Source organism: Oncorhynchus tshawytscha, linkage group LG06 (assembly GCF_018296145.1).
Source record: "Oncorhynchus tshawytscha isolate Ot180627B linkage group LG06, Otsh_v2.0, whole genome shotgun sequence".
NCBI lineage: Eukaryota > Metazoa > Chordata > Actinopteri > Salmoniformes > Salmonidae > Oncorhynchus > Oncorhynchus tshawytscha.
In genome coordinates this window covers 2,242,491-2,267,069 of record NC_056434.1, presented here as the reverse complement: position 1 = coordinate 2,267,069, position 24,579 = coordinate 2,242,491, and the positions used below count along the sequence as shown (strand labels likewise).

The following is a 24,579-nucleotide window of genomic DNA, read 5'->3' as shown; positions in this document are numbered from 1 at the left end:
CTAAGACAACACTACATAAAGAGAGACCTAAGACAACACTACATAAAGAGGACCATATCACCTCCACCCTACCTGACACCCTAGACCCACTCGAATTTGCCTACCGCCTCATTAGGTCCACAGATGACGCAATCGCAACCACACTGCACTCGGCCCGAACCCATCTGGATAAGAGGAATACCTATGTGACAATGCTGTTCATCGACTACAGCTCAGCATTTAACACCATAGTACCCTCCAAACTCATCATCAAGCTACCCCGCCCTGTGCAACTGGGTACTGGACTTCCTGACGGGACGCCCCCAGATGGTGAGGGTAGGTAACAACATCTCTCCCCGCTGATCCTAAACACTGAGACCCCACAAGGGTGCGTTCTGAGCCCTCTCCTGTACTCCCTGTTCACCCACGACGGCGTGGCCATGCACGCCTCCAACTCAATCATCAAGTTTGCGGACGACACTACAGTGGTAGGCTTGATTACCAACAACGACGAGACGGCCTACAGGGAGGAGGTGAGGGCCCTCGGAGTGTGGTGTCAGGAAAATAACCTCACACTCAACGTCAACAAAACAAAGGAGATGATCGTGGACTTCAGGAAACAGCAGAGGGAACACCCCCCCTTCCACATCGACGGGACAGTAGTGGAGAGGGTAGTAAGTTTTAAGTTCCTCGGCGTACACATCACAGACAAACTGAATTGGTCCACCCACACAGACAGCGTTGTGAAGAAGGCGCAGCAGCGCCTCTTCAACCTCAGGAGGCTGAAGAAATTTGGCTTGTCACCAAAAGCACTCTCAAACTTTTACAGATGCACAATCGAGAGCATCCTGGCAGGCTGTATCACCGCCTGGTATGGCAACTGCACCGCCCACAACCGTAAGGCTCCCCAGAGGGTAGTGAGGTCTGCACAACGCATCACCGGGGGCAAACTACCTGCCCTCCAGGACACCTACACCACCCGATGTCACAGGAAGGCCATAAAGATCATCAAGGACAACAACCACCCGAGCCACTGCCTGTTCACCCCGCTATCATCAGACTGTTAAACAGCCACCACTAGCATTGAGTGGCTGCTGGCAACACACTGACTCAACTCCAGCCACTTTAATAATGGAAATTGATGTCGAAAATGTATCACTAGTCACTTTAAACAATGCCACTTAATATAATGTTTACATACCCTACATTACTCATCTCATATGTCTATACTTTACTCATATGTATATACTGTACTGTAGAAGTTTGTGAGTGCTTTTGGTGACAAGCTGAATTTCTTCAGCCTCCTGAGGTTGAAGAGGCGCTGCTGCGCCTTCTTCACGATGCTGTCTGTGTGGGTGGACCAATTCAGTTTGTCTGTGATGTGTACGCCGAGGAACTTAAAACTTATTACCCTCTCCACTACTGTTCCATCGATGTGGATAGGGGGGTGTTCCCTCTGCTGTTTCCTGAAGTCCACAATCATCTCCTTAGTTTTGTTGACGTTGAGTGTGGATATATTTACCATACATGGAGACAGAAACATAAACCTTTTAACTTATCATAAGTAGACATTTGCAAATTATTAAATCCTTCCAATATATATTTTTTTAAACAATTTAGTTACGAATTGAACTTTAATTAAATGAGTTGACTCTTCACATGGGATAATTTCACTGAACAACAAAAGGGAATATTGAATGATATTGAATATTGAATGATCCCCAATGATCCATCGCATCTCCCAAAAACATTTTCAACATACATCTATAAAATTATAGTCTAGAAACTAAAGCTTTGGTTGTCTTCCTCTCATGCTTCCATGTCTTCTCCCTGGACCTCCTCAATGTCCACTTCTTGAACATCAGACTCTGAGGCCTCATCTTCACTGTCACTTTCCAACCTTGCTCGTTGTCAGGCTCAAAAAGCCTCAAATTTGCCCAGATGGCACCAATTTTTCAACCCTTGTATTGGTCGTGCTTTGGTGTGTGTGTTCCCAAACAAGGACCAGTTGCGCTCTGAGGCGGCTGATATTGGTGGGATTTGGAGGATGGAGGCAACAGGGGAAAGAGCCTCAGATCCACAAAGCTCCTTCCACCATGTGGCTGATGAGATATGTTGGCACGGCTGACATATTGCGTCTTCATCCCAAAGCCCTTACTTGGAAGTGTACTTCGCCAGACTGCCAAGAACCTTCCCGATAGTGATGACATCATAGGCCTTGTTGATCTCTGCACCAGACAGGATGCTCTTGCCAGCATACTTGGGGTCCAACATGTACGCTGCGGTGTGTATGGGCTTCAGGCAGAAGTCTTCATGCTTTTTGATGTATTTCAGAACTGCAGTTTCCTCTGCTTGGAGCAACAGTGACGTGGGCAGGGCAGTACGGATTTATTATCTTACATCTGCAAGCAGAGTCTGAACATCAGACAGGATGGCATGGTCTCCCTCAATCCCTGCAATGCTATAGGTTTCAGGAGTTTCAGGCCGCTTACCACTCTCTCCCAAAATACATCATCCAGGAGGATCCTCTTGGTGGGGCGGTCCAAATCGCAGACTGTGATATGGCCATTTCTTGGAGAGACTCCTTCCCATCCAGGAGACTGTCAAACATGATGACAACACCACCCCAACGGGTGTTGCTGGGCAGCTTCAATGTGGTGCTCTCATTCTTCTCACTTTGTTTGGTGAGGTAGATTGCTGCTATAACTTGATGACCCTTCACATACCTAACCATTTCCTTGGCTCTCTTGTAGTGTATCCATTGTTTTCAGTGCCATGATGTCCTTGAGGAGCAGATTCAATGCATGAGCAGCACAGCCAATGGGTGTGCTATGAGGGTAGGACTCCTCCACTTTAGACCAATCAGCCTTCATGTTCGCAGCATTGTCGGTCACCAGTGCAAATACCTTCTGTGGTCCAAGGTCATTGATGACTGCCTTCAGCTCAGCTGCAATGTAGAGACCGGTGTGTCTGTTGTTCCTTGTGTCTGTGCTCTTGTAGAATACTGGTTGAGGGGTGGAGATGATGTCGTTAATTATTCCTTGCCCACGAACAATCGACCACCCATCAGAGATGATTGCATTACAGTCTGCTTTCTCTATGATTTGCTTGACATTCGCTTGAACTCTGTTGAACTCTGCATCCAGCAAATTAGTAGATAAAGCATGTCTGGTTGAAGGGGTGTATGCTGGGTGAAGAACATTCTGAAATTTCTTCCAATACACATTGCCTGTGAGCATCAGAGGTGAACCAGTTGCATACACAGCTCGAGCAAGACATTCATCAGCATTTCTCTGACTACATTCCTCTATTGAGTCAAAAACTTTCTGATTCCAGGAGGACCATGAGCTGTTGCTATCGATACGGTGTCTGATTCATCCTTTTCACCTTGAATAGGAGTAGAGGGACTTTTGTCAGAGGTTACTTTCTGTGAGAGCTGAGGGAACTTTATGCACTTGGCCAGATGACTCTGCATCTTTGTTGCATTCCTCACATATGATTTGGCACATTATTTGCAAATGTACACAGCTTTTCCTTCTACATTAGCTGCAGTGAAATGTCTCCACACATCAGATAGTGCCCGTGGCATTTTCCTGTAAAGATTAGAAAAAAAATAATTAAAAAAACAAACAAATACAATTCCATGTACAGATAAATAGGTAAGCAGTTAGATTAAACAACTCCTTTGTAAGATAAATGTTTTAAATGAAACATGTATGGAAATAGGTGAATTAACACTCCTCAGTTAGCAGGCTCAAGGAAGCTAAACCCCACATGGTAGCAAAAACTAACGAGCAGAAACAAGAAATGATTTAAACACACTTTGCTGTAGGCTACTATTTATTAATTAACAACAAAAGCATGTGTCATATAAAATATATTCACCCCATCCAGTATCGTAATCAAAACTTACCAGAAAGCATGTAGTCCTTGGCTCAGACAGTGTAGTAGTGTGGGCTCAATAGCATCTCATTAGTGTGCAAGATCTTGATTATCAGCTGTACATGTGATGGAAGAATGCACTGTGCATGCAGAGGGTTGCAATTCTATTGAATTGGGGATAGTTTAACCAAAATATGCCACAAGACCTAGAATTGCCTTATGTGTATCCCACAAAAAAGGTTCACTGTTATGAGCTGTAACTTCCTTAACTTTGCATGGAACATTTCCGGAAATTCACAGGAAAGTTTCCAACCCTTAGCAACCCTAGCAGTGACAGCCATAACCTGAGCGGAAACCAGATTGCATACCGGAGAGAATACTATAGACATCAAGAAAGCCAGTCAGTTCCACTGCCTGTTCACCCCGTTACCATCCAAAAGGCGAGGTCAGCACAGGTGCATCAAAGCTCGGACCGAGATACTGAAAAACAGCTTCCATCTCAAGGCCATCAGACTGCTAAACAGCCATCCCTAACACTGAGTGGCTGCCGCCTACATTGAGACCCAATCACTGGCCACTTTAATAAATAGATCACTAGTCACTTTAAACAATGTCACTTTAAATAATGCCACTTTAATTATGTTTACATATCCTACATTACTCATCTCATATATATATACTGTATTTTATACCATCTACTGCATCTTGCCGATGCCGCTCGGCCATCGCTCATCCATATATTTATATGTACATATTCTCATTCACCCCTTTAGATGTGTGTATTAGGTAGTTGTTGGGAAATAGTTAGATTACTTGTTAGATATTACTGCACTGTCAGAACTAGAAGCACAAGCATTTCGCTACACTCGCATTAACATCTGCTAACCATGTGTATGTGACCAATAACATTTGATTGGATTATTAACAAGATTTTCCAACACTTTTGATAAACAGGGCAAAATAAAAATTGGCCTATAACAGTTAGGATCAGCTTGATCCTTTAAATAAGGACGAACTGTGGCTGCCTTCCAGCTCAGCCATGTGCTTCCTGTCAGTAACAACCACATCATCAACATTAAGGGCCATGTGCTTCCTGTCAGTAACAACCACATCATCAACATTAAGGGCCATGTGCTTCCTGTCAGTAACAACCACATCATCAACATTAAGGGCCATGTGCTTCCTGTCAGTAACAACCACATCATCAACATTAAGGGCCATGTGCTTCCTGTCAGTAACAACCACATCATCAACATTAAGGGCCATGTGCTTCCTGTCAGTAACAACCACATCATCAACATTAAGGGCCATGTGCTTCCTGTCAGTAACAACCACATCATCAACATTAAGGGCCATGTGCTTCCTGTCAGTAACAACCACATCATCAACATTAAGGGCCATCCTGTCAGTAACAACCACATCATCAACATTAAGGGCCATGTGCTTCCTGTCAGTAACAACCACATCATCAACATTAAGGGCCATGTGCTTCCTGTCAGTAACAACCACATCATCAACATTAAGGGCCATGTGCTTCCTGTCAGTAACAACCACATCATCAACATTAAGGGCCATGTGCTTCCTGTCAGTAACAACCACATCATCAACATTAAGGGCCATGTGCTTCCTGTCAGTAACAACCACATCATCAACATTAAGGGCCATGTGCTTCCTGTCAGTAACAACCACATCATCAACATTAAGGGCCATGTGCTTCCTGTCAGTAACAACCACATCATCAACATTAAGGGCCATGTGCTTCCTGTCAGTAACAACCACATCATCAACATTAAGGGCCATGTGCTTCCTGTCAGTAACAACCACATCATCAACATTAAGGGCCATGTGCTTCCTGTCAGTAACAACCACATCATCAACATTAAGGGCCATGTGCTTCCTGTCAGTAACAACCACATCATCAACATTAAGGGCCATGTGCTTCCTGTCAGTAACAACCACATCATCAACATTAAGGGCCATGTGCTTCCTGTCAGTAACAACCACATCATCAACATTAAGGGCCATGTGCTTCCTGTCAGTAACAACCACATCATCAACATTAAGGGCCATGTGCTTCCTGTCAGTAACAACCACATCATCAACATTAAGGGCCATGTGCTTCCTGTCAGTAACAACCACATCATCAACATTAAGGGCCATGTGCTTCCTGTCAGTAACAACCACATCATCAACATTAAGGGCCATGTGCTTCCTGTCAGTAACAACCACATCATCAACATTAAGGGCCATGTGCTTCCTGTCAGTAACAACCACATCATCAACATTAAGGGCCATGTGCTTCCTGTCAGTAACAACCACATCATCAACATTAAGGGCCATGTGCTTCCTGTCAGTAACAACCACATCATCAACATTAAGGGCCATGTGCTTCCTGTCAGTAACAACCACATCATCAACATTAAGGGCCATGTGCTTCCTGTCAGTAACAACCACATCATCAACATTAAGGGCCATGTGCTTCCTGTCAGTAACAACCACATCATCAACATTAAGGGCCATGTGCTTCCTGTCAGTAACAACCACATCATCAACATTAAGGGCCATGTGCTTCCTGTCAGTAACAACCACATCATCAACATTAAGGGCCATGTGCTTCCTGTCAGTAACAACCACATCATCAACATTAAGGGCCATGTGCTTCCTGTCAGTAACAACCACATCATCAACATTAAGGGCCATGTGCTTCCTGTCAGTAACAACCACATCATCAACATTAAGGGCCATGTGCTTCCTGTCAGTAACAACCACATCATCAACATTAAGGGCCATGTGCTTCCTGTCAGTAACAACCACATCATCAACATTAAGGGACATGTGCAGCTGTGAGGAAGAGGGTCTAGAACGAATAGAACGGACGTCCCTTTTCAAGTCAATGATGGCGTGCTGGTTGGACTGGCGGGCCATCAGTTTACCAGTCAAATCGCCAGGGTTAGAGGTTCCAAGCTCATTCTATTCATCGTTTTCTACACTTTGCTTGTTTCAGCAAGTGGCAGCCGAGTTTCATCACGTTGTTATCACAGAAACGGACGTTACGAAGACGGGCTGTCCCGTCTTCAGTCAGCTGTTTGTTGCACAGAAACGGACTCAAACGTTACGAAGACGGGCTGTCCCGTCTTCAGTCAGCTGTTTGTGATCACAGAAACGGACTCAAACGTTACAAAGACGGGCTGTCCCGTCTTCAGTCAGCTGTTTGTGATCACAGAAACGGACTCAAACGTTACGAAGACGGGCTGTCCCGTCTTCAGTCAGCTGTTTGTGATCACAGAAACGGACTCAAACGATACGAAGACGGGCTGTCACGTCTTCAGTCAGCTGTTTGTTGCACAGAAACGGACTCAAACGTTACGAAGACGGGCTGTCCAGTCTTCAGTCAGCTGTTTGTTGCACAGAAACGGACTCAAACGTTACGAAGACGGGCTGTCCCGTCTTCAGTCAGCTGTTTGTGATCACAGAAACGGACTCAAACGTTACGAAGACGGGCTGTCCCGTCTTCAGTCAGCTGTTTGTGATCACAGAAACGGACTCAAACGATACGAAGACGGGCTGTCCCGTCTTCAGTCAGCTGTTTGTTGCAAAAAAGGTTAGTACAGTCATTTTCATTTTCATGACAGTCTTTATCCCGAACTGTCGGTTACAGGGTTGTGCCAGCCCTAGTGAGGAGGATAGGATATTACTGGCAAACCACATGAGGCATCAAATTGCACGGTAATGTATTACAAACTCACCTCCGGACGGAAAGAACATAGACAGAGGACAAACTATTCTTACACACAGACACACAGACAACCTTTCTGCTTGGTTTTCAATCTAACACTGAGAGCCTTTTGCTGCCTGCTAACGTTATAGGTGACCTCATTACAGGTCACCTGGCACGCCATATGTTGACAACAGGTAATAACACATCCCAGGTCACCCGGCACGCCATATGTTGACAACAGGTAATAACACATCCCAGGTCCCCTGGCACGCCATATGTTGACAACAGGTAATAACACATCCCAGGTCCCCTGGCACGCCATATGTTGACAACAGGTAATAACACAGCCCAGGTACCCTGGCACGCTATATGTTGACAACAGGTAATAACACAGCCCAGGTACCCTGGCACGCTATATGTTGACAACAGGTAATAACACAGCCCAGGTACCCTGGCACGCTATATGTTGACAACAGGTAATAACACAGCCCAGGTCCCCTGGCACGCCATATGTTGACAACAGGTAATAACACAGCCCAGGTCCCCTGGCACGCCATATGTTGACAACAGGTAATAACACATCCCAGGTACCCTGGCACGCTATATGTTGACAACAGGTAATAACACAGCCCAGGTACCCTGGCACGCTATATGTTGACAACAGGTAATAACACAGCCCAGGTACCCTGGCACGCTATATGTTGACAACAGGTAATAACACAGCCCCGGTACCCTGGCACGCCATATGTTGACAACAGGTAATAACACAGCCCAGGTACCCTGGCACGCCATATGTTTCTGACATGTGTGAATAATCAAGCCCACCCCCTACCTTTGAATGGGAGGAGCTTTGGCACTTGGCAGAACGAGCTGTCTGTGGCACATATCACATTTCTCTCAAAATGGTATATTCTCATCTCTCACTCTATTGTCCTTCACTGGCACCCTCAGCAACGGAAAGATAGCCGTGGAATACTGGAACTCATCTCTTTTCATACTAATGTAGCTTTACCTCAGAGTGACCTTCCGGGCAAAGGAGACATGGAGTTATGAATTGAGAAAAAGAAAGCTTTTGTTCTTTCACTTTAAAACACATCTCTGAGTGGGTGCAGCTCTAGAAATAGTAGCCCAGCAGCCCCAGGCCTGGGAGGCCATCTGACAACAAACCCTGTCATTAACACATTACAGACTACAGCCATATGTAACTGAGCTTATTGACAATGCAATAATCATCAGCCCCACCTAGACAGTCACCTGCGTCTCTCAGCTGAAATAATAACTTTGACCTTTACCATGTCAGCTTTGTCATTTTGGCTTTGGTTAGGATCAGGTTGGCGTCATTGATCATCTGTAGAATGTCTCCCATCTTGTTGACTGCGTCTGGTTTTATCATAGCAAGAGTTCTGCAGGAAAACAAGGGAAGAGAGAGAGAGAGACATGCTTTGTACATTGTGTGCCATGTGTATTGCAAACCTGGGTTTTAGTGTTCAGTACATCACATCTCTCACAACCAGGCAATATCTCAGCTGCGAGAAGATATATAGTTTGGCGGCATCCAGAGGAAGGAAAGGTTTGATAAACCTAAAGTTGGATAATCCAAACTTAACCGTGTTTAAAAACCTTCTTCAAATGTTTCTGAAAATGTCAAGTTGGGAGTCCAACATGAAGTTAGACACCTCGTTCAGATTATCCTCCATTAACAAGAACAACTGGTTGTGAAGAATCAAAGGATTTCTTAGAGAAGTACATACAAACAGTCTTGTCAATATTTAAATACAGGCAAGAATTAGTCATTCATTTAGGAACATGTACCATAGCTTCAGTTAACTTGTTAACAACTAGTTGTCTATTTTTTTTTGTGTACATACAGAACTGTATCGTCTGCATGTTAACTTGTGGGCAAGCAAGTGGGAGATCATTTATACAGATGGTAAACAGGGGGCCTAATATTGACCCTTGTGGGACCCCAATGTTATTGTAAAGAGAGTCCGACTGAGTGTCCCCCAAACAAACGGTTTGACTTCTGTTTGTCAAATAGGAATACATCCAACGAATGACTTCAGTGGACACATTAAGGGAGGATAGTTTGGATAGAAGGACCTCATGATTCACAGAAAAGGCCTTTCTTCAGATTCAAACAGACTGATTTCACCACCTATGTCTAGTTTAGATTTTATGCACCCCAGAAAAAAGCAATTGGCCGTTTCAGTTGAATGGTTCGTTCTGAACCATTTGCTGTATGGAGTTGCCCTGAATGAGGTGATCAGTCAGATGATCAGCCATCCGTCTTTCAGCTACGTTTCATAGCACTGGAAGAATGCTTACAGGTGGGTCATTTTCCACCAGTGTTTAAAACAGGTAGCACTGCAGCAGACTTCCAAGCATTGGGGAAGAACCCATAATCTTGATGGCCAGATTAACTAGATGTACAGGAATTCAGAATATTGGTTTATTATTATCCATGGGAGTGAGAACTGTGGTCTTGTTTGAAAATCTTTGTGCCAGTTCCCTGACAGAGTCAACAATTATTATTTTTTTTTTTAAAGGTGGTGAATATGAAATTGGAGTCTTGAATTAGAATCCCATTAACCTAGCAACACTGCTCCCTTATACGGCTTAAAGAAGTGTGAGAAACAAGCAAAAAGATTCAGTACGTTTGTGCTTAAATACTAAATAAATACTGCACTCTGACCCACAAAATGTCTTTACTAGATTCAAAACATGATGTAGTTTCATAGGGAATTTGCAGCTGTTGTTAATCTGCTAACTTCTGACACGCCGTTACTGCAGCTGGAAAGAGAGCAGTTGAAGGATTACTCAAACATCTACGGACATATTCAATCAATCCTTATACTGAATACAAATATAAGGGCAACAAGTTACAATTCATTAGGCCCTAATCTATGGATTTCACCCCCCAGACGATGCCGCAGACGAAGAAGCCGGATGTGGAGGTCCTGGGCTGGTGTGGTTACATGTGGTCTGTGGTGGTGAGGCCGGTTGGACATATTGCCAAATTCTCTACAACGACAATGCCAATTGCACGCTCCCTCAAATCTTGAGACATCTGTGGCATTGTGTTGTGTGACAAAACTGCACATTTTAGAGTGGCCTTTTATTGTCCCCAGCACAAGGTGCATCTGTGTAATAATCCTTGTGTAATGATCATGCTGTTTAATCAGCATCTTCATATGCCCCACCTGTCAGGTGGATGGGTAATCTTGACAAAACATAAAATGCTCACTAACAGGGATCTTAAATTTGTGCACAACATTTGAGAGAAATAAGCTTTTATGTGTGTACGGAAAATTTCTGAAAACATTTATTTCAGCTCATGAAACATGGGACCAACACTTTACATGTTGCGTTTATATTTTTGTTCAGTATATAAACGGAGTGGATATTTTGGAACCGCAAACAGATTTGAATAGAAGAAGATTTCATACCCTCTAACGTTTTGTTAAAACTCTTTTGGGTAGTACTTAAAACGGTAAGTTGTTTGCAAAAAAAAATAAAAAATTACAGAAAATGTTGTTGATGTGGTCACTAAAAAAAGCTGTAACTTTTCATCAGAATATGATATTGTTCAAAACGCCAGATTTGAGTTGTAGATTAGTGAATGCTATAACGTTTTGTCTGTTGTTCCAAAGTGGTCAAAGTAGTTGATTTGTGTCAAGAGTTGCATTGTTGCATTTACAGTGAACGGAAGTTGGATGTGACGATGTCACAATGAGGCCTTTTTGAAATCTTAAGGAAATGTCATGTAAGCGGATGGAGGACAAAAATATATTTATACATCACTTCAAAAAGTATAAAAGATGTTTAAAAAAAGTTGCAGACAAACAATATTCCGTATCCATCTGCAACGTTTTAAAGTTTGAATGGCGTTTCTATCTTAAACGGTGTAGGAGGAGGGTTCCAGAGAAGAAGAAGAAGAAGTATGTCAAAGACTTAGAATGGGGATGTTTGCTTTGCAAGTCCCATTGATTATGCTCAGCTCATCAGGCCCCTTGCTGATGTGAGGACGTTCTACAGAGATGTTGCACCACCACAGCAACATACAAAACATAAATACCTCTCTTTCTTGCTGCCGAGCTTGTTTCCTGTATACTGGTCTCCATATCCAATCAGGTCGAGTTGACGGGAGAACACGTTCACACGGTTTCCAACAAACAGGTCCTCCTGGTGAAGCTCATCGTATTTGGTCCGCCTCAGGAAGGTACGCTGGTTCTTCACATCAAACTGGAAAGAAAACAAAATAACATTTCTAGCAGGTCCAAATAAAAGTAACACAAAACCTGAGCATTTCAAGGCCTGAGCATTTCAAAACCTGAGCATTCAACTGAGGAAAAAAAAACATGACTTGTTTTATGCAGAGAGACATGAGCTGATAGTTTCTTCAATAGAGTACCACAGTATGAGTCATAACACCCATAAAACCTAGTGGTCAAACAAGGAAATGGTTCCAATCGTTTTTCCACCATACATTTTTCCCAAAGGGGATTTTAGAAACCCTTCAAATAAGGGCTGTGTTTGGTGCAGACTTACCCTGGCGTGTCATTTTGATAATCGTGTAAATCTCTTGGACAAGGTGACTTTTATCAATATATTAGCCTGTTTCTAAAAACAAAATGCTAATTAGCTGCTAATGTGGCTATCATAAAGAACTACAAATACCATGATGATCTGAACGAGACTGACGATTTGAGGCAAAGGTAAGCATATCTGGATGAACTATATAATGTTAGATAAATGTAGTAAAGAAATTGGCTACATTTCTTGAAATGGACTATTCTGTGAATTGTCTTGTGTAAGTTTTACATTGACACAATAACTGTTAGAAAAGGTGTCTGCTAGAGATGAGGTGCAGGATCAATACCTGTTAGTAAAGGTATCAGAGATGACCTGCAGGATCAATACCTGGTAGTAAAGGTATCAGAGATAACCTGCAGGTTCAATACCTGGTAGTAAAGGTATCAGAGATGACCTGCAGGATCAATACCTGGTAGTAAAGGTATCAGAGATAACCTGCAGGTTCAATACCTGGTAGTAAAGGTATCAGAGATGACCTGCAGGATCAATACCTGGTAGTAAAGGTATCAGAGATGACCTGCAGGATCAATACCTGGTAGTAAAGGTATCAGAGATGACCTGCAGGATCAATACCTGGTAGTAAAGGTATCAGAGATGACCTGCAGGATCAATACCTGATAACCTGAGACCTGCAGGATCAATACCTGGTAGTAAAGGTATCAGAGATGACCTGCAGGATCAATACCTGGTAGTAAAGGTATCAGAGATAACCTGCAGGTTCAATACCTGGTAGTGACAGAGATGACCTGCAGGATCAATACCTGGTAGTAAAGGTATCAGAGATGACCTGCAGGATCAATACCTGGTAGTAAAGGTATCAGAGATGACCTGCAGGATCAATACCTGGTAGTAAAGGTGTCTGCTAGAGACCTGCAGGATCAATACCTGGTAGTAAAGGTATCAGAGATGACCTGCAGGATCAATACCTGGTAGTAAAGGTATCAGAGATGACCTGCAGGATCAATACCTGGTAGTAAAGGTATCAGAGATGACCTGCAGGATCAATACCTGGTAGTAAAGGTATCAGAGATGACCTGCAGGATCAATACCTGGTAGTAAAGGTATCAGATAGAGACCTGCAGGATCAATACCTGGTAGTAAAGGTATCAGCTAGAGACCTGCAGGATCAATACCTGGTAGTAAAGGTATCAGCTAGAGACCTGCAGGATCAATACCTGTTAGTAAAGGTATCTGCTAGAGACCTGCAGGATCAATACCTGGTAGTAAAGGTATCTGCTAGAGACCTGCAGGATCAATACCTGGTAGTAAAGGTATCAGATAGAGACCTGCAGGATCAATACCTGGTAGTAAAGGTATCAGATAGAGACCTGCAGGATCAATACCTGGTAGTAAAGGTGTCTGCTAGAGACCTGCAGGATCCATACCTGGTAGTAAAGGTGTCTGCTAGAGACCTGCAGGATCCATACCTGGTAGTAAAGGTGTCTGCTAGAGACCTGCAGGATCAATACCTGGTAGTAAAGGTATCAGATAGAGACCTGCAGGATCAATACCTGGTAGTAAAGGTATCAGATAGAGACCTGCAGGATCAATACCTGGTAGTAAAGGTATCAGATAGAGACCTGCAGGATCAATACCTGGTAGTAAAGGTGTCTGATAGAGACCTGCAGGATCAATACCTGGTAGTAAAGGTATCAGATAGAGACCTGCAGGATCCATACCTGGTAGTAAATGTGTCTGCTAGAGACCTGCAGGATCAATACCTGGTAGTAAAGGTGTCTGCTAGAGACCTGCAGGATCAATACCTGGTAGTAAAGGTGTCTGCTAGAGACCTGCAGGATCAATACCTGGTCGTAAATGTATCAGATAGAGACCTGCAGGATCAATACCTGGTAGTAAAGGTGTCTGCTAGAGACCTGCAGGATCAATACCTGGTAGTAAAGGTGTCTGCTAGAGACCTGCAGGATCAATACCTGGTAGTAAAGGTGTCTGCTAGAGACCTGCAGGATCAATACCTGGTAGTAAAGGTATCAGATAGAGACCTGCAGGATCAATACCTGGTAGTAAATGTGTCTGCTAGAGACCTGCAGGATCAATACCTGGTAGTAAAGGTGTCTGCTAGAGACCTGCAGGATCAATACCTGGTAGTAAAGGTGTCTGCTAGAGACCTGCAGGATCAATACCTGGTCGTAAATGTGTCTGCTAGAGACCTGCAGGATCAATACCTGGTAGTAAAGGTGTCTGCTAGAGACCTGCAGGATCAATACCTGGTAGTAAAGGTGTCTGCTAGAGATGAGGTGGAGGAGCTAGCAGGGTTTTGAAGTCTTGCATGATGTCTTCTTTGATGCTAATTAGAATTTTTGAAACTGAGTGTGAATAGAGCTGGATATATTGATAAAAGTCACCTTGTCCTAGAGAGACTTACATGGCAATCAAAACATCATGCCAAGGTAAGACTACACAAAACACAGATCTTATTTTAAGTTTCTAAAATCCCCTTTGGAAACAATGAATGGTGAAACATCGATTGGAACCATTTCCCTGTTTGACCGCTAGGTTTTATGAGTATGACACCTACACTGTGGGGCTCTATTCTAGACATTATTGAGACACTAGTTTTCTCAGAGGAATCTATCAAAATGGGGATATGACTTGTAAACAAAGTAGTTTAAACATTAAACTAACATGCACTTTGTATGTTACAACATTGATGTTGAAGGGAAACCGTCAGGGTATTTACATATTGCAACATTGATGTTGAAGGGAAACCGTCAGGGTATTTACATGTTGCAACATTGAGGTTGAAGGGAAACCGTCAGGGTATTTACATGTTGCAACATTGATGTTGAAGGGAAACCGTCAGGGTATTTACATATTGCAGCATTGATGTTGAAGGGAAACCGTCAGGGTATTTACATGTTGCAACATTGATGTTGAAGGGAAACCGTCAGGGCATTTACATGTTACAACATTGATGTTGAAGGGAAACCGTCAGGGTATTTACATGTTACAACATTGATGTTGAAGGGAAACCGTCAGGGTATTTACATGTTGCAACATTGAGGTTGAAGGGAAACCGTCAGGGTATTTACATGTTGCAACATTGATGTTGAAGGGAAACCGTCAGGGTATTTACATGTTGCAACATTGAGGTTGAAGGGAAACCGTCAGGGTATTTACATGTTGCAACATTGATGTTGAAGGGAAACCGTCAGGGTATTTACATGTTGCAACATTGATGTTGAAGGGAAACCGTCAGGGTATTTACATGTTGCAACATTGAGGTTGAAGGGAAACCGTCAGGGTATTTACATGTTGCAACATTGATGTTGAAGGGAAACCGTCAGGGTATTTACAGAGCATTCGGAAAGTACTCAGATCCCTTCCCTTTTTACACATTTTGTTATGTTACAGCCTTATTCTAAAATGGATTAAATGAAATGTTTTCCTCATCAATCGACACACAATACCCCATAATGACATCACAATACCCCATAATGACATCACAATACCCCATAATGACATCACAATAGCCCATTAATGACGAAGCAAAAAAAATAATCAAATGTATTTCAAATAAAAAACAGAAATACCTTATATAAGTATTCAGACCCTTTGCGATGAGACTCAGAATTTAGCTCAAGTGCATCCTGTTTCCATTGATCATTCTTGAGATGTTTCTACAACTTGATTAGAGTTCACCTGTGGTGAATTCTATTGATTGGACATGATTTGGAAGGGCAAACACTTATCTACAGTATATAAGGTCCCACAGCAACATTTTTGAGAAATTTTTGTGAGTATGGAACATTTCTGGTATCTTTTATTTCAGTTCATGAAACAGGGGACCAACACTTAACATGTTGAGTTTATATTTTTGTTTAGTATATTTTAAGTAACTTCTGTGTACGCAAGATACAGATTCTACATCGTACAAGGCTGAAGCTCAGACAGAGGACAATATGTCAGATTAAACAGGGAGAGCAGAAATATATCTAAAGAAATAGCATCGTCCCCACACTCAGCCCCTGGCCTGCCTACATCACAGGACCGTGTGATTATATCAGCATCCTCCCCACACTCAGCCCCTGGCCTGCCTACACCACAGGACTGTGTGATTGGTCTACACGGACAAGTTCTGGCCTGGTTTAGATCTTATCTGTCAGAAAGATATCAGTTTGTCTCTGTGAATGGTTTGTCCTCTGACAAATCAACTGTAAATGTCGGTGTTCCTCAAGGTTCTGTTTTGGGACCACTATTGTTTTCACTATATATTTTACCTCTTGGGGATGTTATTCGAAAACATAATGTTAACTTTCTCTGCTATGCGGATGACACACAGCTGTACATTTCAATGAAACATGGTGAAGCCCCAAAATTGCCCTTGCTAGAAGCATGTGTTTCAGACATAAGGAAGTGGATGGCTGCAAACTTTCTACTTTAAACTCGGACAAAACAGAGATGCTTGTTCTAGGTCCCAAGAAACAAAGAGATCTTCTGTTGAATCTGACAATTAATCTTAATGGTTGTACAGTCGTCTCAAATAAAACTGTGAAGGACCTCGGCGTTACTCTGGACCCTGATCTCTCTTTTGAAGAACATATCAAGACCATTTCAAGGACAGCTTTTTTCCATCTACGTAACATTGCAAAAATCAGAAACTTTCTGTCCAAAAATTATGCAGAAAAATGAATCCATGCTTTTGTCACTTCTAGGTTAGACTACTGCAATGCTCTACTTTCCGGCTACCCGGATAAAGCACTAAATAAACTTCAGTAAGTACTAAATACGGCTGCTCGAATTCTGACTAGAACCAAAAATGTGATCATATTACTCCAGTGCTAGCCTCTCTACACTGGCTTCCTGTCAAAGCAAGGGCTGATTTCAAGGTTTTACTGCTAACCTACAAAGCATTACATGGGCTTGCTCCTACCTATCTCTCTGATTTGGTCCTGCCGTACATACCTACACGTACGCTACGGTCACAAGACGCAGGCCTCCTAATTGTCCCTAGAATTTCTAAGCAAACAGCTGGAGGCAGGGCTTTCTCCTATAGAGCTCCATTTTTATGGAACGGTCTGCCTACCCATGTCAGAGACGCAAACTCAGTCTCAACCTTTAAGTCCTTACTGAAGACTTATCTCTTCAGTGGGTCATATGATTGAGTGTAGTCTGGCCCAGGAGTGGGAAGGTGAACGGAAAGGCTCTGGAGCAACGAACCGCCCTTGCTGTCTCTGCCTGGCCGGTTCCCCTCTTCCCACTGGGATTCTCTGCCTCTAACCCTATTACAGGGGCTGAGTCACTGGCTTACTGGGGCTCTCTCTTGCCGTCCCTGGAAGGGGTGCGTCACCTGAGTGGGTTGATTCACTGATGTGGTCATCCTGTCTGGGATGGCGCCCCCCCTTGGGTTGTGCCATGGCGGAGTTCTTTGTGGGCTATACTCAGCCTTGTCTCAGGATGGTAAGTTGGTGGTTGAAGATATCCCTCTAGTGGTGTGGGGGCTGTGCTTAGCAAAGTGGGTGGAGTTATATCCTTCCTGTTTGGCCCTGTCTGGGGGTGTCCTCGGATGGGGCCACAGTGTCTCCTGACCCCTCCTGTCTCAGCCTCCAGTATTTATGCTGCAGTAGTTAATGTGTCGGGGGGCTAGGGTCAGTTTGTTATATCTGGAGTACCTCTCCTGTCCTATTCGGTGTCCTGTATGAATCTAAGTGTGCGTTCTCTAATTCTCTCTTTCTCTCTCTCTTTCTCTCTCTCTCCCTCGGAGGACCTGAGCCCTAGGACCATGCCCCAGGACTACCTGACATGATGACTCCTTGCTGTCCCCAGTCCACCTGGCCGTGCTGCTGCTCCAGTTTCAACTGTTCTGCCTTATTATTATTCGACCATGCTGGTCATTTATGAACATTTGAACATCTTGGCCATGTTCTGTTATAATCTCCACCCGGCACAGCCAGAAGAGGACTGGCCACCCCACATAGCCTGGTTCCTCTCTAGGTTTCTTCCTAGGTTTTGGCCTTTCTAGGGAGTTTTTCCTAGCCACCGTGCTTCTACACCTGTATTGCTTGCTGTTTGGGGTTTTAGGCCGGGTTTCTGTACAGCACTTTGAGATATCAGCTGATGTACGAAGGGCTATATAAATACATTTGATTTGATTTGATTATTATCAGCATCCTCCCCACACTCAGCCCCTGGCCTGCCTACACCACAGGACCGTGTGATTATATCAGCATCCTCCCCACACTCAGCCCCTGGCCTGCCAACACCACAGGACCGTGTGATTAGTATCAGCATCCTCCCCACACTCAGCCCCTGGCCTGCCAACACCAAAGGACCGTGTGATTATATCAGCTCCTGACCTGTCTACACCACAGGACCGTGTGATTACCTAGCCTAATGCTTACCATCTCCACAGAGCCATCTTTGGGGTAGAACAGCAGCTGGTAGCGGCGCAGGAGAGCAGCACTGGGGTCATACCACTCTGCCAGGAAGGCAAAACGCTCCTCCTGAAGACAACAGTGAGAAGCAGAGGGATGTCAGACAGTGACCTAGCACAGTGAGAAGCAGAGGGATGTCAGACAGTGACCTAGCACAGTGACCTAACACAGTGACCTAGCACAGTAACCTAGCACAGTAACCTAGCACAGTGAGAAGCAGAGGGATGTCAGACAGTGACCTAGCACAGTGACCTAGCACAGTGACCTAGCACAGTGACCTATAACAGTGACCTAGCACAGTGTCCTAGCACAGTGACCTAGCACAGTGTCCTAGCACAGTGACCTAGCACAGTGACCTAGCACAGTGACCCAGCACAGTGACCTAGCAGTGACCTAGCACAGTGACCTAGCACAGTGACCTAGCACAGTGAGCTAGCACATTAACCTAGCACAGTGACCTAGCACATTAACCTAACACAGTGACCTATAACACAGTGACCTATAACAGTGACCTAGCACAGTGTCCTAGCACAGTGACCTAACACAGTGACCTAGCAAAGTGACCTAGCACAGTGACCTAGCACATTAACCTAGCACAGTGACCAAGCACATTGACCTAGCACAGTGACCTAGCACAGTGACCCAACACAGTGACCTAGCACAGTGACCTAGCACAGTGACCTAGCAAAGTGACCTAGCACAGTGACCTAGCACAGTGACCTAGCAAAGTGACCTAGCACAGTGACCTAGCACAGTGACCTAACACAGTGACAAAAGTGACCTAGCACATTAACCTAGCACATTGACCTAGCACAGTGACCTAGCACAGTGACCCAACACAGTGACCTAGCACAGTGACCTAGCACAGTGACCTAACACAGTGACCTAGCAAAGTGACCTAGCACAGTGACCTAGCACAGTGACCTAACACTTTCTTTGCTGGTCTCTGGGCAGATAATCTGAGCTAGCTGAGTCAGCCATTGGCCAGGCCAACAGAAGTTAGATAAAGGCATCTGCCATTCAACTGTATTTGGGCAAAATTTTGTAGTGACAGTGGAATCAACCGATCACATTTTGACTTGGGTAGGACCGGGTGGGAAATGGGTGGGCCCGGCTATTTTGCAGCTGCAGCAAATGTAATCAAAGAGGATGTTGTTGCTCATTTGTTAGCTTCTCCCTTTTCAATAATAACTTTCAACAAGAAGTTAATTAAGTTTCGAATGAGCATCATCTGGTGAGTGGAGCTGTGTTTTTCACTGCAGCTCTGCTGTCAGCCAGCTCTTTGAAAATAACTTGTGTGTGAAACATTGTTACATTTAAAGTAGAACTGACAGCATTTTAGCAACATGAAGAAGAAAAAAGTGCACAAATTTGATGGTCTAAATCAACAACAATGATTTAACCATCAATCTGATTGGCCTGTCAGGACCTGGCTCCCCAGTAGGGTGGTCTAAATCAACAACAATGATTTAACCATCAATCTGATTGGCCTGTCAGGACCTGGCTCCCCAGTAGGGTGGTCTAAATCAACAACAATGCTTTAACCATCAATCTGATTGGCCTGTCAGGACCTGGCTCCCCAGTAGGGTGGTCTAAATCAACAACAATGATTTAACCATCAATCTGATTGGCCTGTCAGGACCTGGCTCCCCAGTAGGGTGGTCTAAATCAACAACAATGCTTTAACCATCAATCTGATTGGCCTGTCAGGACCTGGCTCCCCAGTAGGGTGGTCTAAATCAACAACAATGCTTTAACCATCAATCTGATTGGCCTGTCAGGACCTGGCTCCCCAGTAGGGTGGTCTAAATCAACAACAATGATTTAACCATCAATCTGATTGGCCTGTCAGGACCTGGCTCCCCAGTAGGGTGGTCTAAATCAACAACAATGCTTTAACCATCAATCTGATTGGCCTGTCAGGACCTGGCTCCACAGTAGGGTGGTCTAAATCAACAACAATGATTTAACCATCAATCTGATTGGCCTGTCAGGACCTGGCTCCACAGTAGGGTGGTCTAAATCAACAACAATGATTTAACCATCAATCTGATTGGCCTGTCAGGACCTGGCTCCCCAGTAGGGTGGTCTAAATCAACAACAATGATTTAACCATCAATCTGATTGGCCTGTCAGGACCTGGCTCCCCAGTAGGGTGGTCTAAATCAACAACAATGCTTTAACCATCAATCTGATTGGCCTGTCAGGACCTGGCTCCACAGTAGGGTGGTCTAAATCAACAACAATGATTTAACCATCAATCTGATTGGCCTGTCAGGACCTGGCTCCACAGTAGGGTGGTCTAAATCAACAACAATGCTTTAACCATCAATCTGATTGGCCTGTCAGGACCTGGCTCCCCAGTAGGGTGGTCTAAATCAACAACAATGCTTTAACCATCAATCTGATTGGCCTGTCAGGACCTGGCTCCCCAGTAGGGTGGTCTAAATCAACAACAATGATTTAACCATTAATCTGATTGGCCCGTCAGGACCTGGCTCCCCAGTAGGGTGGTCTAAATCAACAACAATGATTTAACCATCAATCTGATTGGCCTGTCAGGACCTGGCTCCCCAGTAGGGTGGTCTAAATCAACAACAATGATTTAACCATCAATCTGATTGGCCTGTCAGGACCTGGCTCCCCAGTAGGGTGGTCTAAATCAACAACAATGCTTTAACCATCAATCTGATTGGCCCGTCAGGACCTGGCTCCCCAGTAGGGTGGTCTAAATCAACAACAATGCTTTAACCATTAATCTGATTGGCCTGTCAGGACCTGGCTCCCCAGTAGGGTGGTCTAAATCAACAACAATGCTTTAACCATCAATCTGATTGGCCTGTCAGGACCTGGCTCCCCAGTAGGGTGGTCTAAATCAACAACAATGCTTTAACCATCAATCTGATTGGCCTGTCAGGACCTGGCTCCCCAGTAGGGTGGTCTAAATCAACAACAATGCTTTAACCATCAATCTGATTGGCCTGTCAGGACCTGGCTCCCCAGTAGGGTGGTCTAAATCAACAACAATGCTTTAACCATCAATCTGATTGGCCTGTCAGGACCTGGCTCCCCAGTAGGGTGGTCTAAATCAACAACAATGTTTTAACCATTAATCTGATTGGCCTGTCAGGACCTGGCTCCCCAGTAGGGTGGTCTAAATCAACAACAATGCTTTAACCATCAATCTGATTGGCCTGTCAGGACCTGGCTCCTCAGTAGGGTGGTCTAAATCAACAACAATGCTTTAACCATCAATCTGATTGGCCTGTCAGGACCTGGCTCCCCAGTAGGGTGGTCTAAATCAACAACAATGCTTTAACCATCAATCTGATTGGCCTGTCAGGACCTGGCTCCCCAGTAGGGTGGTCTAAATCAACAACAATGCTTTAACCATCAATCTGATTGGCCCGTCAGGACCTGGCTCCCCAGTAGGGTGGTCTAAATCAACAACAATGCTTTAACCATCAATCTGATTGGCCCGTCAGGACCTGGCTCCCCAGTAGGGTGGTCTAAATCAACAACAATGCTTTAACCATCAATCTGATTGGCCCGTCAGGACCTGGCTCCCCAGTAGGGTGGTCTAAATCAACAACAATGCTTTAACCATCAATCTGATTGGCCCGTCAGGACCTGGCTCCCCAGTAGGGTGGTCTAAATCAACAACAATGCTTTAACCATCAATCTGATTGGCCCGTCAGGACCTGGCTCCCCAGTAGGGTGGTCTAAATCAACAACAATGCTTTAACCATCAATCTGATTGGCCCGTCAGGACCTGGCTCCCCAGTAGGGTGGTCTAAATCAACAACAATGCTTTAACCATCAATCTGATTGGCCCGTCAGGACCTGGCTCCCCAGTAGGGTGGTCTAAATCAACAACAATGCTTTAACCATCAATCTGATTGGCCTGTCAGGACCTGGCTCCCCAGTAGGGTGGGTCAGTGTTTCCTCTGCCTTCATTTAAATCTGCTGCTGCCCCACAGCAGAATCATTGACCGCCACACCGAAAGAAACCTCCTATTTCTACCAAACATAGTTTAAATAAAATGATGTAAAGCACATTCACTTTTCTTGGTAAATAAATAATCTGTCTGGGTTCAACACAGTTCTGAAGGTTAACATCAATTACAGCTATAATATTGCTGCCACAATTGTAACGGCAATTAGCTATCCAATATCCACAAGTATGTTGATGATAGGAACATGGTTAACTAACGTTACTAATCTAGCAAGTTAGCTAGCTAGCTAGTTCATTTGGAATTGTATCAAGTGCAAACAAGATAGCTACATTTATCCGTCTTCGATTCGATTTTTTTGCGAAAGAGAGAAAGCAGCGAAAGGGGGAGCGGGGACAAGTGTCAGGTAATGTTAACTTAGCTAGCTAACGTCAAATCAGCCTGAATTCAATTCAACTTTACTTAGTTAGCTAACTCTTTAAAAAAGATTAAGCTATCATTTTTTAAAACAAGTGTATGGTTTACTTTCCTAGAGAGACAAGAGGCAGAAACCCAGTAGTGAGGTAGGGATGCATGAGTCACAGAATGGAGCAGAGGAGAGGGCCATGAGGAGAGCAGAGTGAAACAGAGGAAAGGAGAGAAGAGTGAAACAGAGGAAAGGAGAGAAGAGAGTGAAACAGAGGAAAGGAGAGAAGAGTGAAACAGAGGAAAGGAGAGAAGAGAGTGAAACAGAGGAAAGGAGAGAGGAGAGTGAAACAGAGGAAAGGAGAGAAGAGTGAAACAGAGGAAAGGAGAGAAGAGAGTGAAACAGAGGAAAGGAGAGAAGAGAGTGAAACAGAGGAAAGGAGAGAAGAGTGAAACAGAGGAAAGGAGAGAGGAGAGTGAAACAGAGGAAAGGAGAGAGAAGAGTGAAACAGAGGAAAGGAGAGAGGAGAGCAGAGTGAAACAGAGGAAAGGAGAGAGGAGAGCAGAGTGAAACAGAGGAAAGGAGAGAGGAGAGCAGAGTGAAACAGAGGAAAGGAGAGGAGAGCAGAGTGAAACAGAGGAAAGAAACAGAGGAAAGGAGAGAGAGAGAGAGAGAACAGAGGAAACCGAGGAGAAGGAAACAGAGGAAAGGAGAGAGGAGAGCAGAGTGAAACAGAGGAAAGGAGAGAGGAGGAGAGAGGAGAGTGAAACAGAGGAGAGAGAGTGAAACAGAGGAAAGGAGAGAGGAGAGCAGAGAGAAACAGAGGAAAGGAGAGAGGAGAGAGCAGAGTGAAACAGAGGAAAGGAGAGAGGAGAGCAGAGTGAAACAGAGGAAAGGAGAGAGGAGAGCAGAAAGTGAAACAGAGGAAAGGAGAGCAGAGTGAAACAGAGGAAAGGGAAAGGAGAGGAGAGAGTGAAACAGAGGAAAGGAGAGAGGAGAGCAGAGTGAAACAGAAAGGAGAGCAGAGTGAAACAGAGGAAAGGAGAAACAGAGGAGAGTGAAACAGAGGAAAGGAGAGAAGAGAGTGAAACAGAGGAAAGGAGAGAAGAGAGTGAAACAGAGGAAAGGAGAGAAGAGAGTGAAACAGAGGAAAGGAGAGAAGAGTGAAACAGAGGAAAGGAGAGAGGAGAGTGAAACAGAGGAAAGGAGAGAGGAGAGTGAAACAGAGGAAAGGAGAGAAGAGAGTGAAACAGAGGAAAGGAGAGAGGAGAGTGAAACAGAGGAAAGGAGAGAGGAGAGTGAAACAGAGGAAAGGAGAGAGGAGAGGAACAGAGGAAAGGAGAGAGGAGAGGAGGAACAGAGGAAAGGAGAGAGGAGAGCAGAGTGAAACAGAGGAAAGGAGAGAGGAGAGCAGAGTGAAACAGAGGAAAGGAGAGAGGAAACAGAGGAAAGGAGAGGAGGAGAGTGAAACAGAGGAAAGGAGAGAGGAGAGAGGAACAGAGGAAAGGAGAGAAAGGAGAGGAACAGAGGAAAGGAGAGAGGAGAGCAGAGTGAAACAGAGGAAAGGAGAGAGGAGAGTGAAACAGAGGAAAGGAGAGAGGAGAGCAGAGTGAAACAGAGGAAAGGAGAGAGGAGAGCAGAGTGAAACAGAGGAAA

The 24,579-nt window shown here is 44.4% G+C and overlaps 1 protein-coding gene across 3 annotated transcripts in view; it reads right to left on the bottom strand.

Moving 5' to 3' along the window:
• Positions 1 to 24,579, bottom strand: part of nme7 (NME/NM23 family member 7) — a 124,765-nt gene that overhangs the window by 91,119 nt on the left and 9,067 nt on the right. For all 3 annotated transcript variants that reach the window (XM_042322826.1, XM_042322828.1, XM_042322827.1), the window contains 3 exons: positions 18,532 to 18,633; positions 11,655 to 11,821; positions 8,872 to 8,982 (listed from right to left, as the gene is read on the bottom strand). In XM_042322826.1, coding sequence (XP_042178760.1) covers positions 8,872 to 8,982; positions 11,655 to 11,821; positions 18,532 to 18,633 — 380 coding nt within the window. The remainder of the gene's footprint in view (positions 1 to 8,871; positions 8,983 to 11,654; positions 11,822 to 18,531; positions 18,634 to 24,579) is intronic.